The sequence below is a fragment of the Echeneis naucrates genome, chromosome 20 (assembly GCF_900963305.1).
Source record: "Echeneis naucrates chromosome 20, fEcheNa1.1, whole genome shotgun sequence".
In the NCBI taxonomy this organism is placed as follows: Eukaryota; Metazoa; Chordata; class Actinopteri; order Carangiformes; family Echeneidae; genus Echeneis; species Echeneis naucrates.
In genome coordinates, this window is record NC_042530.1 from 3,374,295 (window position 1) to 3,392,516 (window position 18,222).

General features: G+C 40.5%; 1 protein-coding gene across 3 annotated transcripts in view; it reads left to right on the plus strand.

Annotated features, from left to right (window-relative positions):
- Positions 1-17,988, plus strand: part of myo3a (myosin IIIA) — a 40,361-nt gene extending 22,373 nt beyond the window's left edge. For all 3 annotated transcript variants that reach the window (XM_029528923.1, XM_029528924.1, XM_029528925.1), the window contains 19 exons: positions 320-446; positions 927-1,137; positions 1,289-1,436; positions 3,242-3,395; positions 3,820-3,908; positions 3,993-4,122; positions 4,557-4,636; positions 6,346-6,426; positions 6,536-6,741; positions 6,858-6,969; positions 7,683-7,845; positions 7,930-8,016; positions 8,094-8,217; positions 8,657-9,950; positions 10,029-10,173; positions 12,752-12,858; positions 13,605-13,645; positions 16,650-16,895; positions 17,395-17,988. In XM_029528923.1, coding sequence (XP_029384783.1) covers positions 320-446; positions 927-1,137; positions 1,289-1,436; positions 3,242-3,395; positions 3,820-3,908; positions 3,993-4,122; positions 4,557-4,636; positions 6,346-6,426; positions 6,536-6,741; positions 6,858-6,969; positions 7,683-7,845; positions 7,930-8,016; positions 8,094-8,217; positions 8,657-9,950; positions 10,029-10,173; positions 12,752-12,858; positions 13,605-13,645; positions 16,650-16,895; positions 17,395-17,509 — 3,660 coding nt within the window. In that variant the 3' untranslated portion in view covers positions 17,510-17,988. The remainder of the gene's footprint in view (positions 1-319; positions 447-926; positions 1,138-1,288; positions 1,437-3,241; positions 3,396-3,819; positions 3,909-3,992; positions 4,123-4,556; positions 4,637-6,345; positions 6,427-6,535; positions 6,742-6,857; positions 6,970-7,682; positions 7,846-7,929; positions 8,017-8,093; positions 8,218-8,656; positions 9,951-10,028; positions 10,174-12,751; positions 12,859-13,604; positions 13,646-16,649; positions 16,896-17,394) is intronic.
- Positions 17,989-18,222: the final 234 nt, after the last annotated feature.

Here is an 18,222-nt window from a genome sequence, read left to right on the forward strand (position 1 = left end):
CACGTCAATAGCATTTATCCTGTAATCACAAATAGAGTGCGTCACTACCTGACTGAGCTGAACATCTTTGCCTCCACTCAGGCCTTGCATGACTTGAAGCATACAACATTTCATCAAGGTGGCGGCACTGATAGTTAGTCTGAGCACAGAGGAATGCTGCATGGAGCTACTCAAGCTCTGCCGGGTTAAATAGGTACCATGAAAAATAGACAGACGTTGCAAAATCGTTTTAATCCCTAGTCATATATAATATTACAACTCATGATGAATGAATCGTATTTGGTGTCAGTTCTGTAAAGATAGTCTGTCACCTTTGCAGGAGCTGGGCAGTGTTTATAGCACCCTGGCTGCCATCCTCAACTCGGGAGACATCGAGTTCTCTCCAGTCGCCTCGGAGCATCAAACGGACAAGAGCAACATCTCCAATATTTCTGTCCTAGAGAACGGTAAGAGGAGGCCGGGGGGTCAGCCACTCTTCAGTAAAAGATGATGTAAAACCAAACATGACTGAATTTTCATCTCTGCACCCTCACTTCTATATCTCCCTCTTCAGCTCCTATCCATTAACTCAGCAGAGAGCTCCAGGTGGAGTGGAGCTAAATATAGGAAACTATTCTTCTGAAATAAATTATCCATCAACACTAACAGGCTCGGGCAGAATTACAGAGACATCATTATCAAACATACTTTTGCACTGGGTAGATTTTGGGCCATGATTTTCCTCTGGCATTATGTTTTCCAAATTAAAACATTTCTCCTGGCTGTTTATTTAAAGAAAGAGGAAATGAGCGCTCACTTATTTTAATGTGATCCCAGGACATTATCCTTATTTGTGAGTCTCAATGAGTGCACTTTAAAGTTTATGCATGTTCACATACCACACTCACTTCTACTTAACTTTCATCTCATCCCTCTTGCCTTCTCAGTTGCTTCACTGCTGTGCATCCGCTCAGACGAGCTCCAGGAAGCATTGACCTCCCATTGCGTTGTGGCCCGGGGAGAGACAATTGTCAGGCCCAACACGGTGGAAAAGGCGGCAGAGGTGACAGACGCCATGAGCAAGGCTCTTTACGGCCGCCTCTTCAGCTGGATCGTAAACCGCATCAACTCTCTGCTGCGGCCCGACTCCCACCTAGGGTGAGATTAGGAGCAGGAAGTGTTATATAGCGTGCTAACGCTCCCCTGTGCATGCAAAATGAAGGCATTTCTGCCATCGATGCAAAAAAAAGTTCAGGCAGGGACAGATGATGATTTGTAATGCCTCATGTTTCACTCTTCTCTCCTCCAGAGAGGATGACAAGGGCTTGAACATCGGCATCTTGGACATCTTCGGTTTTGAGAACTTCAAGAAGAACTCCTTCGAGCAGCTCTGCATCAACATCGCCAATGAGCAGATCCAGTTTTACTTCAACCAGCACATTTTCGCATGGGAACAGGTGAGGCCCACTGACCCACTGCTGCAATCAAACAGCACTTTGGGAGTACTTGAGTCCCTCCTTTGTGTGCATTTTTCACCTTGGTACTACCTCATTTCCATCTAAATGGTGATGCCGTGTCATCATTTGTCACTCTGCTTTACGCAAGATGGTGAAGGTAAAATATACTGCTGTCTTTATTTACGGGAGAATGAGGTTACCAATTCAACTTTTGTGTGGCCTCTGGGGGTGTGTACTGCGTTGGAGTGGTTCGAATGTTAAATGATTTGGTCTCACCCACTGAGAGGAGCTATAAATCACTCTTAATGAGGGTCACTTAGGAGTTGAAGACAGTTATAGTTGGACTTAAACTCACTCTTGGGCATTCTTGGCACCAGGCCCAGAAATACAATTGTCCTATACTGCCACCATATATATATATATATATATATATATATATATATACACACACACACACACACACACACATACATACACACACACACACAGGGGGGAACTTACTGTGCTATAACATTATGGAACATAGCACACCTACCCTGTCAAATCTAGAGTGAAATAAATGAAAAGGTAAAGGAAAAGGTTTCATCACTAATTCATATGGATTCACTCCTTCATCCTCAGTGAGCTCCAAAAGTCTGAGACCTCTGTTTTCATATGTTTACACCTGCAGTTACATATTGTCCATTCTGTCTCCATCCCCTCAGATTTCTTGGTGTGCTTCATTTAGCTCACTGCGTGCAGTTCATGCTACAATAGGCACATTGATGTGATATTGTTTGTTCCCACTTTGTCTTTCTTCTTTTTCCTCATGGAGCTAAATTTGCTGAGACATACTAGCAGCCCCGAGAGTCACTCAACCTGAGGTGATCAAGTTAGCTCGATATAAAGTGCAGGACTAAGCCCACTTCTTCCCCCAGACCACATTCATCCAAATAGCGAAAGGAGCAGTTTATAAGTGCACTGATCTGAAACACAGGAAGTCCACAAGCTCTGGATTTAATCCCATCCTATTGTTGGATGGCTCAGTTTGGCTAATTTATGTTGTCAGGTGCCTCCAGTATGAGAAGTCTGTGTCCTTGTACGTGTATGCAAGACTAAGTTAAAATTAAACTGGAAAAAAATTACATGTCAACATCGGCAGCTATTAAATGAAACAAAAAAAAGAAAAACAAACAGCCCTTGTTACACAGCTGTGTATCCAGAAATAGGCTTTTCAAATGTCTTCACAATTAATCCAATCTGGTTTGACATAAGATATTCTACTTAGGCTTCAATTATTTGATCCAGAAAACAAATGTTTTGTTGTTGTTTTTGTTTGAAAAAAGGCAACTTTTCATCATTTTGCCTGATTTAGGTTTCCTGTATCTCAGCCTTGTTTGTATCATTGAACATTGCTCCCATTTGCTGATTGTTCTACCTGCTTCAGTTCTGGCTGTAGCACATCTGATTGAATCCAAGGGCGCAATTTATTTCTTCTGTAATAGAGGAGGACAGCAAAAATCAAACGTGGGAGTGAAGCGATTATGTTTGTCTTTCCTAATTTTATACAGACTGACTGACACACACATGGAAACGAGAATAAAACAGTATGCATATCCAGGATATCACCTTTAACGGGGTCAGCAACCTAAATCTCCAGAAACATAACTATTATATTAAAAAAATAACTAGATAGGATTAAATTATTTTAATTAAATAGCCATTATTTATTTACATTATTTTCTCAAAGCCACAGGGAGCCGCAGGTTGCCAACTCTGACTATGAAAAGCCATCAAACTGAATGCTTGTTGGCATTTCTGCACAGGATGAGTACCTGAATGAGGAGGTGGATGCTCGGGTGATTGAGTATGAGGACAACCGGCCCCTGCTGGATCTCTTCCTACAGAAGCCCATGGGGATGCTGTCACTGCTTGATGAGGAGAGTCGCTTCCCGCAGGCCACAGACCAGACCCTCGTAGGTCAGTCATTTCTGCCACAGCGGGACCAAATCTGCTTTTGTCCAGATTTACTGTTTACAGCCTCTATTTGTCCGGGATTTACTAACAGAAGTATGCAAAGTTTTTAAGAATGGAAGAGTTTTGATATGCATGAGGCGGACAAAGGAGGAGAAATTAATTTTGTGGATTTTTTCAAATTTTTGAAAAGCAAGTAGCAGATGATAAATAGTTTTACATGAACCAATGAACCAAGATTAATCCCTTAATTTTGGCAGTCAGACAGAAAAGTCTCAGAGGGTACAGCAAGTTTGAAAATCAGTATTCAGAGAGATCTCATTTCTGGGGAAAGCAGTTTTCCATAGTGAATGTACAGTTTAATGCACTCAGCAGGTTTCGTCCTGAGTGGTTGAGAAATAATTATATGATGTGCAAATTGATATTTTAGAAAAATTTGAAGATAATCTCAAGACCAAAAGTTTCTGGAGACCAAAGAGGGTTGACCTTGGCTTTGGTATTCACCATTATGCTGGAAAGGTAATGGACATTTAATGATAATGTGTTTCACAGTGGTTTCATTTTAAACTGAAGCCAGTTAATAAGTTTTTCTTCCCCTCCAAGGTGATTTACAACGCTGCAGGCTTCTTGGCCAAGAACAGAGACACTCTTCCAGCCGACATCGTCCTGTTGCTGAGGTCGTCGGAAAATGAGCTTGTTCGGAAACTGGTCACCCACCCCCTCACCAAAACAGGTGAAGACTGACGCAAGTTGTAGTTTTAAGAAAGATTACAGCTCTTCGCTCCAACCTCTTAATTCAGCAGCTCTAATTACAAACTTAGAATGAAACAGCAGGCTATAGTTACTCCTCTTAGCAGGGTTTTCCTCCCTTCGTCTGCCAGACATTTGTTGTAATAAGCTGGCCTCTGCATCCCAACTTGGCAGAGCAACCTCTTTCAAAATCAAATTGCAAAGCCAATAATCATATAATCACTTTTCTAAGTAGCATTAAGCATCTGGGTTTCATCACAGCATACTTGACTGTGACTGTTGTCACTGCCATATCAGCTGTAACTCACAAAAAAACAAAAAACAAAAATGCAACTGCACTTTTCTTTTAAGGTATCTGTTTTGAAGAAGTTCTGGATCTGTTCACTGACCCTTATCCTCTCTATGCTTCCTTCTCAGGCAACCTTGCCCACACCAAGGGCAAAGGCATAAATACAATGCATACGCGGACCCCGACACGCACCATCACCTTCGCCAAGGTACTTACAGCATTGCCTGCGTTATCATTGTAATATCTTCTACATCACGAACTTCCTCCTGAAAAGCTGTTTGGTTAATTTTTTTTCTCCTGTCTCTGCCACACCCAAGAACTACTCTTGAATTACAATTCAGCCTCTCCTCTTCCTACTTTTTTTTTACCCAACTAACTACAGTTTTTTGTTTTGTGACCTTTTCTTCTCCTTCTCTGCTCATCTCTGTCTCTTTATCTACATTCCTGTCATAAAAGATGGGAGTGCTAACCTTATACAGTTCATTTTCTCTCAGTGAGGTAATTAACACATTTCCATGTAGTTTATACATCAGTGTACTCATAACTCATTTCCAGATAGTAAAATACATCCGCCTGATAGCTTGTGTTTCTTTTGACCCAGTATATGCAGAGGTTTCATTGCTCAAGGCTGGCCCATTTACGGCATAATTTGCTGAATTTAAAATCTAGACTAGTTCTGTCACATGCACAGACATTAAAGTAGATTCAGTACTATGCTGGGCCGGAAGTTTCATTTTGCTATCAGGCTCTAGATAATGTAGTGGCCTAGTGTTTGTCGTAGAACCAGTTACAGCTAATTCCTGTAATTTTTCACACATTCATATACTCCACGTGCACATGCATGTGTGTGACCTTGCGTTGTAAAGTGCTACTGGATGAGCAACATCTCCAATTCTGGACATAGGAACTTAAACTGCGTTGATACCTGTTCATTTGTCTGCTTATTGCATTGTGCAAAATATCAAAAATTTGTATTTGCATTAAAACCATTCATTCTCCGCTTCAGCTGCTTGTGCAAAAACAAACTCTTCCTGGCAACTTAATGATACAAATCTATGTCATCAGTTTACATTGTGGGAGTTCACGATTTCACCACCTGAGTGTAAAAACTGAGGCAGTTTGCTCACCTAAAAGCTAATTGACAGCAGCTCAAATGAACAGTTTTTGATGAGCGCTTGAATTTATTTCCATTCATCTGCATGTGTTAGACAGAAAAGCTCATCAAAGGCTTCGCTCTTAAGGTGCCACAATGAGCTTTTAAATGCTACACACAGTGTTAGGCTGATGCTTTCCCTTCCTGTCCCAGTGTCTTAGTGTTGAAAATTAGATTTAGAGCTTGTTAAATTGTTACCAAATATATGCCTGATGTAGGTTAATACATTTGTATTTGTAATTTATTATATTTATATTTAAGTAGCTTTCAACATTGAATCAATTGCACCAGTTTTTACACAGATCATTTTTGTTTCAATGCTGAAATCTACTTCATCATTAGACAGGCTACTTAATTTTAGACCGCACTCTTTTTTTTTTTTGGCTCTTTTTTTGAATTATTATTTTTTTTCGGTGTGCCTCTTGATGACACAGTACAAAAGCAAATGGTGATTTTTTTTTTTATTATTATTTTTTTTTTTTTCCAAAAAAAATTGGGAAAAATTTGTGTTTTAGTAAAAGAATATATTATACATTAAGAAATGTAGGAGAAACGTTTCCTTCTGTATGATTTTAAATATTTGAACTACCTACAGGTGGGCTGCAGCTGACACTAATACTTTAAATTGACCTCAGACCAAAGTCTTTATTTTGCTCCCCTTTACAACTCAAATGGCCCTGCCATTTAATCCATAAACCTTTGAATAAAGTCATTATAAGCAGTGGAGAATGAGTCACGTTTTTAAATGTTTAATGTTTTTTCAGTCAGGTGAACATGGAGACACACCTTACCACCCCAGAGAAACCACCAACATGAGAACACAAACAGTGGCCTCCTACTTTAGAGTAAGATTATTTTACATACATATATACATACATACATCATATTTTTATTTATTTTTTATTTTTTTAATGATTGGCTCTTTGGGTTTCTCTCTCTTTATGCTCTTTGTAGTACTCTCTGATGGACCTACTGTCGAAGATGGTGGCAGGGCAGCCTCACTTTGTGCGCTGCATCAAACCCAACAACGATCGCCAAGCCAACAAGTTCGACCGGGAGAAGGTCCTGGTTCAGCTGCGTTACACCGGGGTTCTGGAGACTGCCAAGATCAGGCGGCAGGGTTACTCTCATCGCATCCTGTTTGCTAACTTCATAAAGAGGTCAGCAGCCTCACTTTAGGTTTCCCCAAAAGAAGGAAACTGTAGATTAAAGTCATGTTTATCAGTGAGTATCGCACCTCACATTAGAATCCAGCTGATTACACTGTTCGTTACAGGTACTACATATTGGCTTTCCATGCTCACGAGGAGCCAGCTGTGACTCCAGAGACATGTGCTGCAATACTGGAGAAGGCCAAGCTGGAGAACTGGGCAATGGGAAAGACTAAGGTGATTTAAGAGTATTCATTTTTTTATTATTATTAATTTTAATGTGTTCGTTCAGTTTGAAGAAATTTGTATTGACATAATCAAATCTCTATCACAGCTGAGTGTTTCTTGTGTGACTTTGTAGAGTGGAGGAAGTACATCATTGGACAAAAGAATCCCCAACTAAAGTGCCTTTAAAATTAGGCTCCAGTGATTTAGTAACTCATTGGAGGTTTAAGGGAAGCTTAGAGCCCCTGAAATGTGTAAAGACCCAAAAATGTCCTACATTTCCCACAAGACAACACAGAATAGCATCTTTCTTTCCTGACACACTCAGGTTTCTCAGACTGTCGAAAGTTTAAAAAAAAAAAAAAAACAGGTTTCACAGATTGATGAAGAGTAAACTGGAACAACTGGGGTGTCCTCCTCCAGAATGGAGACGAGTTTAATTGAGTGAGAAACCAAATCAGAGCTTCAGACCTTCACTATCTGGGAGCATTTGCTTTCTGATTGCTCTCACCTTAAACTGAAGCTCATGACAGCTTGTCTTGATTATACAGGCTGATTATAATGCCCACCTTAAATCTCAGTTTCCAGTTATTGCACAGGGGGCCACCATTACTGCAACACAAGAACAGTGTGTGACAGACTGCATAATTGAAACTTTCTAATTAATCTTTCAAGAAAGTTTTGACTGGGTGATCAATCACGTGGTTATGTGTCTTGGCTGTTAGGTTTTCCTGAAGTACTACCACGTGGAGCACCTGAATCTGATGGTGCAACAGGCCACAAACCGCATCATTCTGCTCCAGGCGTACGTTCGAGGCTGGCTGGGAACCAAGCGGTACAGGCGGATATTAAAAGAGCGAGAACAGAGTGCCCTGGTGCTGCAGTCAGGTTAGTGACCTATATGATCTGTTGGTGTCCCAGGATATGAATGAGTGATGGAGCACTGATCGTACTTCATGCTACTATCTCCAGCTTACAGAGGTCATAAAGTCCGGAAGAGAGTTGCTGACGACAAAATCAAAGCAAAGTTTGAGGCCTTCATCGTTCAGTTTCAGGCTGGTGAGAAAACTTATCCTTCACAGTTCAAGCTCGTTGTGAGTTACTTTAGTGTATGTTTCACTTGTTGTCTTCTTCAGTTTGCAGAGGCTATTTAGCAAAAAAGAAGTACAAGGAATTGGTAGACGAAAAGAACAAGGCCGCAACCAAAATTCAGGCTCGCTACAGAGGACATAAGGAAAGGAAAAGCTTTAAAAGAAAACGGTAGGAGAAAATGTAAACAATATCTTTGAAACTATAACTACTGCTTCCTGCCAGTCTCTATCCTTGTCTGTTGTTTAAAATATGAACTATTTATGGGAAAATTTGTTATTTGCTGTATAAGGGCAGTGGCAAAAAAGTGTTTTATAAAGTCACACCAATCTTTGACCGCCAAAATCTAATCAGTTCATCCATCCTACTGAGTTTGTGCCAAGTTTTAATGAACTCCTTCATAAGTGAGATATTGCTTAATTATATTGACCTTAACCTTTTACTGGAATGGAGGGAGGAATGGATAACCCAAAAACAATATACCCCTGGCTCTGGTGTCATTGAAGGGGAGGTGTTAATAATAATAATAATAATAATAATAATAAAAAGATGTTGAATAGTTTGGATACTTGTTTGTTTTTGCTACAAATGTGCCCATGTTATTTTTCAGGGAAGCCAAAGAGAAAGAGAAGGCAGAGAAGGCCCTTAAAGAAAAGAAGGAACAGGCACAAGAGAAAAGCCCCAATGGTGAAAGTGCCTCTCCACCAGGAAATAAAGCTCAGAACCAGGAGGATGAAACTAAAGCTGCTGTGGTGCTCCAGAGCAACTACAGGGGCTACAAGGAGAGGAAAAAGTTTAAGGAGAGGAAAAAGACAATGGCTGGGGCCGAGCTAGAGCTGCTGCCAAATGCAGCGTTGGAAGAGGAGCTGGAAAAAGGTGGAGAAGAGTCTACTGTCAGAGGAGAAGGGGAAAAGACAGAGGAGAATGAGGAGGAGGATGAAAGCACTTATGAAGCAGACGAAAATGATGACAGTGATCATACACAAGTGCCAGAAGATGATGAACACACAGAAGTGGCAGATGAAGCCATGATTGGGGACGCACCAGCAGCAGACCATGAGGAGGATAAGAAAGGAGAGAATGGACAAGAAAATGCTCCAACGGAAGATTCTCTCAACTTAGAGGAGGAAACCAAAGCAGCCACTGTTCTCCAAAGTAACTTCAGAGGTCACAAAGAGAGGAAGAGATTACAAGACGAGGGTAAAATCCCTGCCAAGAAACAGAAAGATAAAAACCTGAATGGGAAGGAAGAAACATCCATACCAATCGGCCCAACTGATGAGGAAGAAGGTCCCACAACAGCAAAGGAAAACTCAGCAGAAGCTCAAGAAGAGAGAGAAGTTTCTTCAAGTAATGTGTTGTCAGAAGACGCAGATGAGACCAAAGCAGCTGTGGTGCTTCAAAGCAACTTCCGTGGTCACAAAGAGCGCAAACGACTTGAGGAGGAGGGAAAACTCCCAAAGAAAAAGGGGAAAGAAACAGAAGTAAGACCTGAAGCTCCACACGAAAAAGAACAAGCCATGCATACAGAAGAGTCTGTGCCATCTGCCGAGAACGTGGATGGGCTGGACGAGGAAAAAGCTGCCACTGTCCTCCAGAGTAACTTTAGAGGACACCGGGACAGAAAGAAGCTAAAAGAAGAGAGAGAAGCACAGAAGAGAGTGAAGGAAGACGCATCCAACGACCCAGAGGAGGAGAGTAAAGGGGAGCAGGTCCTGGACGTTACTGATGTGGTGATTGAACGTAAAGAGGAGTCTGACTCGGAAAAAGAAAGACTGGAGGAGGAACAAGCTGCAGTGAAGATCCAGAGTAACTTCAGAGGTTACAAAGACAGGAAGAACCTGAAGGCCAACAAGCAAACTGCAATAAAAGAAGCTGAGCAGCTACAGAACTTCTCAAAACAGGTAACACTTTTTTTCACCCTGACACCTCTGCAACTCCATTTATTTCTACTCTCATTTCTGTTTAATCTCTTTCCACAGATCAACAGAACTTCTCAGGACTTTGTTGCCCTGCAGCTTAAGCTCAATGAGATCATCCAGGCCCATCAATCAAATCCACAGAACAACGGCATGTTTGTGAGAGGAAAAGTATTCAATGGCTACGCTCCCCCGGATCACCAGTCAAGTAAGATAAGCAAGTCCCCCCTGTGTGTGAAAAAGAGATGATAAAGAAGCCACATTTATTTTTTATATATATATATATATATATATATATATATATATATATATATATATATATATATATATATATATATAGTTTGAATTATCCTGAGGCTAATGTGCAATTATGGTTCTGCTTTACAAAGCCCTGAATCATCAGATAATGAATGGAGGCAGATGAAACTTTACATTTGTTCATCATTCAGTCCTCTTCCACACGGAGGATCATCTTCAAAGACACAAAGTTCAGAAATATTCAGCCACATAATTCACAGAGCAATAGAGTCATTTCCTGCAGTACGAAAAAGGAAACAAAGGGCTATGTTCAGGCTTTGACCGTAAAGATCCAGAATGTGGGACACAAATCTGTCCTTCCTTTTAGTATTTACTATCTCAAAGTTCGAAGTTGTGCATGCTTGTGCCAGCTGTTCTCACATTGTTCTTGTTTCCTTGATGTGAAAGAAAAAAAAAAAAAAGAAGACAGACACGTGGATTTTATTACGGTCTTCTCTCAGTAGAGCATGATCTTATCAGAAAACAGCCTCCTTTTCTCTCTCATGAATCTTGATTAGTTCAGGAAACCTGGGAAAGTCAAGTGCCAACGCAGGAAGCGATTCTCTACCTGATGTGTCGTCAAATATAAAAAATTTGATTTGCACAGGTGATAAGTGTAATTGCTTTTTTGCGGTGAGCAGAGGGAAGACAGCTAATTGAAAGTTCACCCTGTTTGTGAAATCAGAGGTGGCAGCTGAAATGTCACTGTTGTCTTGGACTCCAGTGTCTTGATTAAATAATGAAGTAATTGTGTAATAAGACCGATGACTTTCTTGGATGGCATCATGATTGTTCTGTAATTCATTTGATCTTTAGTGGCCTTTTTGACTTTCGTAACAAAATCTGAAGTGTGAATTTACAGTAAATATTGCATCTCTTGAATTGATTTGTATTATGTCCAAACATTTACATTTTAATTACATTTGTAATTCTTTACCTTGGACAAATAGCTGCCAAATATAGCTAATATTAGCACTAGCAGCCAATTATTTTCCAGCCTAAAGGAAATGTTGTGAGTTCAGTATCAAACTTAAATCTACTTCTCACATAAACACTCAATCCAGCTTTCAGTCCTCCTTAAATGTGTACAGGCTTGCCCTTTGAAGGTTTTTTTTTTTTTTTTTTAGAACAGCACGGTGCCTGAAGCAACGCTGAATGAATTATCTGTGTTATTTCAAAGGGCCACTACAACTCCTTATAAAAATATGCTTTTTAGTCTCCATCGATACGTCTGAGCACGTACCTCATAAATTTCCTTGACATAATAAACTTCGTGAGAATCATTTGTGACAGAAGAAAGTGAAAATCAGAGGAACGCCAGTCTCAGTGTTCTTCATGGGAAAGGTCATCAAATGTTAATCACGTTTTGGTGAATGAACATTTGTAGCAGGAATTAAAAAGAGTGTGTGTGTGTAAAATTGGCTTTAGTTGTTTGAGCAATACAGAATGACCTTTAGATCGAGTTGTTCAATAATATCAGAAACTTTTCATCGTTTAAACCTGACAGCTTCTGCACCTGATGGATTGTTTTGCCATGTGTTTTGCCCTTGCATGAAGGGTGATTAAAAATGAGCACCAAGAAAAGGTCATTTTAATATGTTTGTAATTATGTTAACATATACAAGAGTTACTGTTACAGTACATCCGCTCATGACATGGGAGGCATGATGCGTGAAGAAAAGGCAAGCTGGTCACAAACACACACACACACACACATGAACGTTGGTCAAAACAAAGTTATGTGTGGCAAAGGTTGTTTCAGATGATCTCTTTTGGAAAATTCAAAATGGCCAAAGGTTACTTCAGTAAGTCTGGAGGGCAGCTCAATAAGCACAGCGAAGTCAAAGTGCAGTGTGGCGTCAGATCGCACTCAACAGTCACTTTAGTAATCCAGTCAGCTGTGCTTATTGATTCCACCGACACCGCAGCCATCTGCTCGTGATTGGCCGCCGCACAAATGACCCCAACAAACCGGCTCCTTCAGCACTCACCAGGCTGTAACGCAGGTGTGCCATATATTGGTGAAAGAAAGTGTCAGCTTTCATGCCCACTCGGCCCAACTTTCTTTAACCACTTCAACACGGCAGAGACCGTTTCACATCATCTGGTTCAGGCCTCAGCTTTCTGCAGAAATTAGAAATAAAGAGAAAACGCTCAGGTAAAAAAATGGATAAATGCATTAAGAGACACTCAGAGGAAAAAGAAAGTTGTTACATAGCTACTCAGAATTCATTGAGTATGATAATAAATTTTTTGTTTTTTCTATTTTGCCTTTAACTATACATGGATTTAATCAGAGATGCTCATATTGTGTTTACTAAGAAATACATTATGACATTATGAATCACCACTGGAGGTGGTGATGGAAGTCCAGCCAGACTTGGACCAGTATTTGATGGTATGGAACACCAGAAATAACAGATGTAATGAATCAGGTTGAGTTTAACATGAGAGGGAATTACGAGACTTGCAAATCTTTCTTTGCTAAGGCGAAGCTTTGTCAGCCGACAAGAGACTGCCGAGGACGCCCCGCAGGACGCAGCAGCCGAAGACCCTGAACACACCAGAAGACTCTACCTACTACAACCTGATCCATGTGAGTGAGATGGTGATTCAGATGCTTAAAGCAGCTACCATTTGACAAACTGTTTCCCCACCCATCAGCTTTCACAACATAGTAATGATTGGCAATTTTTTGTGTTACACTCTGTACTCCACACAGTATGTTCCTAAGGCAAGAAGTAGTCCGGAAGTACTTTCCAGAGTTTCTTTATGTCTGACAAGTTCTTTTCTTTCAAGTTTTTTGTGCTGAAAGCAAACTGTTTTCTTTTGCTCTGTGTTTTCTTAATGCAATTATTTGTAATATTTCATCATTTCTGTGAACAATAGCTCTTTTTTGTAGTACTTTAAGTTTGTTCATAATGCTAGCACGCAGTTGTACACAGTATACACATTTCTTCTAATCAATAATTTAATCAATGGATAATAAGCACTAGAAAAACTTTAGAAAAGTAATTGTTGTAGTTTTAATACATGCTTGAAGTGATAAATGTGATAACACATTGGAGACGACTTATTATTTAAGATGATAGAAACGCTATTATCGATTTAAGGTGAGTGATTAACAAAACCAGCGTCTTCTGAAACAGTGGTCACCAAAATGTGCGTTTCACCTCTGGAAGGAGGTGAAAAGAAAAGTGTGAAGTTTCATAAGAGCAAATGATTGGGAACTTTTTTATTTATTTATTTTTTTCCACCCTAAATTTGATGTTTGCGCTGCACTTGAACACAGATGAGTTCCTTTTACATGTTGTAACCTATCCTCTGTCTCTGTGCACTCAGCGGTCCGTCAAGGACGGCAAACGCAAGCCCAGGAAAGAGGGGTAGGTGTCCAGTTCTTATTTCAACCCATTTTAACATATCATCACTGTTTTAAGGTCCACGGTGACGAGCACACAACACTGCCAGCGTAAGGACAATGTCTGGGTGCAAGCTTAATGATATGCAGCACATCCTCAGTGAAGTTAATTAGCCTTGTCTTTCACTTTGCATACATTCACTGAATATTATTCTCAGTTTACATCTGCAGAGCAGATCCTTGGAGGAAAAAGAAATCAAAGTGTGTGGATGTGTGCGTTCATGAATATGTATCTGCTGTATAGGCCACAAGGTGAGGATACCGCCCAGAGTGAGGGGGTGACGATGGGCTGATAGGGGTGGCTGAACAAGCAGGGGCAAGGGTATTTCATCAAAGGAGTCTGAGCAGACACACACACAGTCTAACACACCCTGAAACATCAAGGGTAATAATTTACTAGCAGATAAATAAGGCCAGCGATGGACAGGAGCAGTTTACATGCATCATTAAGGATGAGAAGGTCCGCGGGAAAGATAGCGTCTGTGGCTGTAGCTGACAGCAGAGGAGGATGGGAGATGGGAAGTCGTGGGTGGTAAGAGGAGAGAGAACCGGAGGAAAGGTGGATGTAATAATAGTAAATGGGAGTGAAAACCTACAAAAGGAAACAGCGATAGTGTGTTCCGTAGATATCTAAAATGTAGTGCCAATAGCTGTGATCACTTACAGCTGTCCCCCAAAGACTAACAATAGTGATTCAACTCATGGAACCTTTTATGTTTTACAATTCAAAGCACCACAAGTTGAAGTTGCTCTGATGAAATTTCCACCAGGAGTAATGTCTTTTATGTTTTCCATCCCAGCAATATAATAGGAAGAAATAAGTAGTTAGCACGAGCAGTGAACCAGAGGTGAACCTGCCGCCTGTTTCAGATCTGAGTCAGAGCTCAACTGGTTCCCCATTGGTTAAGACAAGACATCAGACAAGAAACTTACATACATTTATACTACAAAACTAAACCCCAAATACAGAATCAAAACTAGAGGCACGTGAAAATGATGTATAAATAACGTCTGAACCAAATTTCACAGCAAAGGTGGCACAAGAGTTCACCAAAACTGGCCAGATTCAGGAATATCTGTCTGGACCAGACTGAAGCACAGACCTAAAGCCAGGTTGTTTGCGTGGACATAAATGTCACCAGTTGGTCACATTGATTAAGAAGTAACCTCTAATACAGTATTGATCCATCCCTGTGTAGAAAATAGCTGATAAAACTGTTACCCGAGCCAATGTCATCATCGTGTCAATGACATAATTCAGCCCAGAGAAAAGGGAGATAATTACAATCAAGGTGAAAATTTTCATTTCAACCTCCGAATGGCACATTCATCATGATTCATCAGGGGGATGATTGTGTCTGTCTGTATAACTGCAGTTAAAAAGGTCAGATTAGGCCTCAAACTCTCGGTGTTATAAGATCAAGATAAAGTTTTCAACCAGGAAGACAAACCCCTCAGTTTCTGTGTGCTCAAACAGACATGTTTCTTTTTTTTTGTGTGTGTCTTGCTTTTGAAGTAATCCGCAAAGTGGCAAAGAAGAGATTTAAGACCAGCCACAGTTTGTCAGTGTGTTACAGATTAGAGGCACAAACAGGATTTGTATTTGCCACATCCTCAGAGGCAAACGGGAAAACTGTCATCAATACAAGTCATCACAGGAGCTGCTTCTCTGAAAATTCAGAGCTCATGAATAAAATAAAAAGCGTTTCAGAAGGCACTATTTCAGATATAGCTTTAAAATTACTTCACCGCATCAGATGGAAAAACATACTACAACCAAGTTGCAGAGTTACTTATTCAGATCAGGAAACATTTCCCCAACATTGGATTTGTGTAAATCTTTTAGTTTTGACTCCTTCATGTTGGCTCGGATACATTCTGTAAATCTGACAAGCTGCCATGTTGTGGTTGTTCATCACTGTTGACTTTATATATATAGTATAAAAGATCTACTCCTGTAGATATTCACATGATGAACATCAGCTAACACAGACCACATCAGATTCTCAGGCTGGGAAGAAATATTGATAAAGTAAAAAAATCGTGAATAGGCTGATTTATTTATCTTTTTTTATTATTATTTTTTAAGGACAGTAACTATATTTGTTTTGAATGTAGTTGTCATGTATATGATAAATGTTTTACATGAATTCCGATGATAAGGTGTTTAATTTGGCTGGAGGAAGTGTTTGTTTCCTGCTCTGTAAGCAGCAGCAGCAGCAGGAGTTTTAATTATTCTTCCTCTTTTTCACCCAGAGGTCAGATCATGTTTCCTCGTTTGTGGTTTTCTAAGGCCGGCATTTGAGAGCATTCCTTCGATAAAAGAATCTGGAAATCTTCATAATCTTTTTTTTTTTTTTTTTGTGTACGTCCTGCAGCACCACCTACTCACTAACGCATTTAGAAGAAATGTGTCATGTGCTCCTGCACTTTCAGGCTGCAGGCAAGTTTGTTGCGTTTCATAGAAATACCAGCACACTTCACACTTAACTTGCACCTCTTGGATTCTTTTCCTAATACGGCTTCATTGCAGGACTCAATCCCCCACAATTCCCCATGGTCTGCTGTGCACAAGCTGGTTTTAGACAGGATGTCAAAGCTAATGAAATGTTGCATTGAGCCAATGGTACAAACAGCAAATTTGGTGACATTGTCACCATAAATATAGACACAGTCTTTGAATAACAGGTTTTACACAATGGATTGATTTCAGATGAAGCCATCAAATATGTGCAGTAGACCCAAATATTTTGAGCTTTCACCATCCTGTTGCTGTGGTAAATCTGAGTAATGTCTTCCTACTAATCATTTGAGCTGAATCACTACACTGAATTTGTGTGAGTGATGCTGCAGGTGGCATCTTTTGTTATTGTGACTACGACTGGAGGTGATTCTGGGTTAGATAGACTGTTAAAGAAAGCGGGGCCTGGACTCCTGACATCCATCCTTTCCCTCTGTTTGTCCTTTAGTCCGGGGAAGCTGCTGGATGTAGACGACCATTACTATCGTGGCCTGTCCTCCAGCCGGTCTGAACCCTCCATGTCCACAGAAGAAGCCTCGCCCAGCAGCATACCAGAGAGGAGGCACTCCTTGGAGAGGAGATGGTCCGTGGACACGAAGCAGCCTGACGAGCTGAGACCAGCTGCTGCTGGCAGGCAGACCAGAGAGCGAGCCGTCACTGATCCAGAACGTCCAAAACCTGCCAACGACAACCGGTAGAGTCTATGTCAAGCACGGTCCCGTTAGCTCAGTTATCTTCCATCATGTTTGTTTTGTTAGGATGACACAGAGTTAGTGGATTTTTTTCTCTCAAAAATAAAAGGACCTGTTCCTTAGCTAAGTAACATACCAATCCCTGACTGAGTTCATGTCTGAATCGATCATTCGCTGTGATTTCAAGCTAGAAATGCACACTTAAACTTTACATGCCAGTTGGCCAAAGAACAAAAAGTAACAAATCCAAGAATGCTTTTAATCTGTTTTCGCCTCTTGTCTTGCCTGGTGCCTCCAACACACCCAGGCACAATGATAAATGACTCCTGGAGATGATAAACAATATGAAATCTTTCTCCTGAACATGAATCTTTTCATCACCTTTCTCGTTCTCCTTGTTTCAAAACTTTCACACCACCTCCTACCCACTACCTCCTTACTTTTTTTATTTTTTGACTTTTTCTGTGAATTTCACTGCCGTCTCCCCCGTCACTCCGACAGGCGCTCCGTTCCCAGAATGCCCTCCACGGAGAGCCGGACCGAGGAGAACCCATACGACTTCAGACATCTGCTGAGGAAGACCTCGCAGAGGCGAAGGCTAATCAAACAGTACTGAAAACTGAATGAAACTTTATTTTTATTTATTTTTATTTTTTATTTTTTTAGCCACTTGGCAAAATCTGAAGCATCATAAACACGTATGTGTACAATTGGATTATTATAAGTCACGGTAAGAGATATTGACAGTTGATTCACAATTCATTGCAGCCCCTTTAAACTTTGCTTTAAACTGGCATCTAAACGCAGGTTTTATTTATGTCATTTGTAAGCTAAGAGTTGCTATTTTTGCTTTTCTGGCTGCGTCTGTTCTTTTACTTGGCTTGTATGTTAGGTTGCATGTATCCACGTAAACATCGGATTTGATTTTATAACGTCTGTAGACCGTGTAAATTCGCAGGTCTTGGGCTTGGAGTTTGCAGCTTTTGTGCTTGAGTCCATTTTTGATTAACGTACCTTTTGGGGGAAAATCATCTTCCATGTTGTCATGTTAAACATTAACACATTCATTTGTTTCTCTGCTGTGATCACCTGGTTTTTTCCTCTCAAATTAAAATGTGGTCAAAGGACTTGATCCCTTTTTTATTCATCCTCCTCAACTCATATCGAAGCTTTTTATTTCCAGGATATCTGAAGCAGTAACACAGAAAACAGCTGCATCATGTTTATCAAGCCAGGCTAAATTCCTCTTCATGTCTTCTTTTTTCAACCTCTGACCTTTAACTGGCATTTTAAAGGAGGACACCCCCGACGGGAACGTTGGGCTGGCTG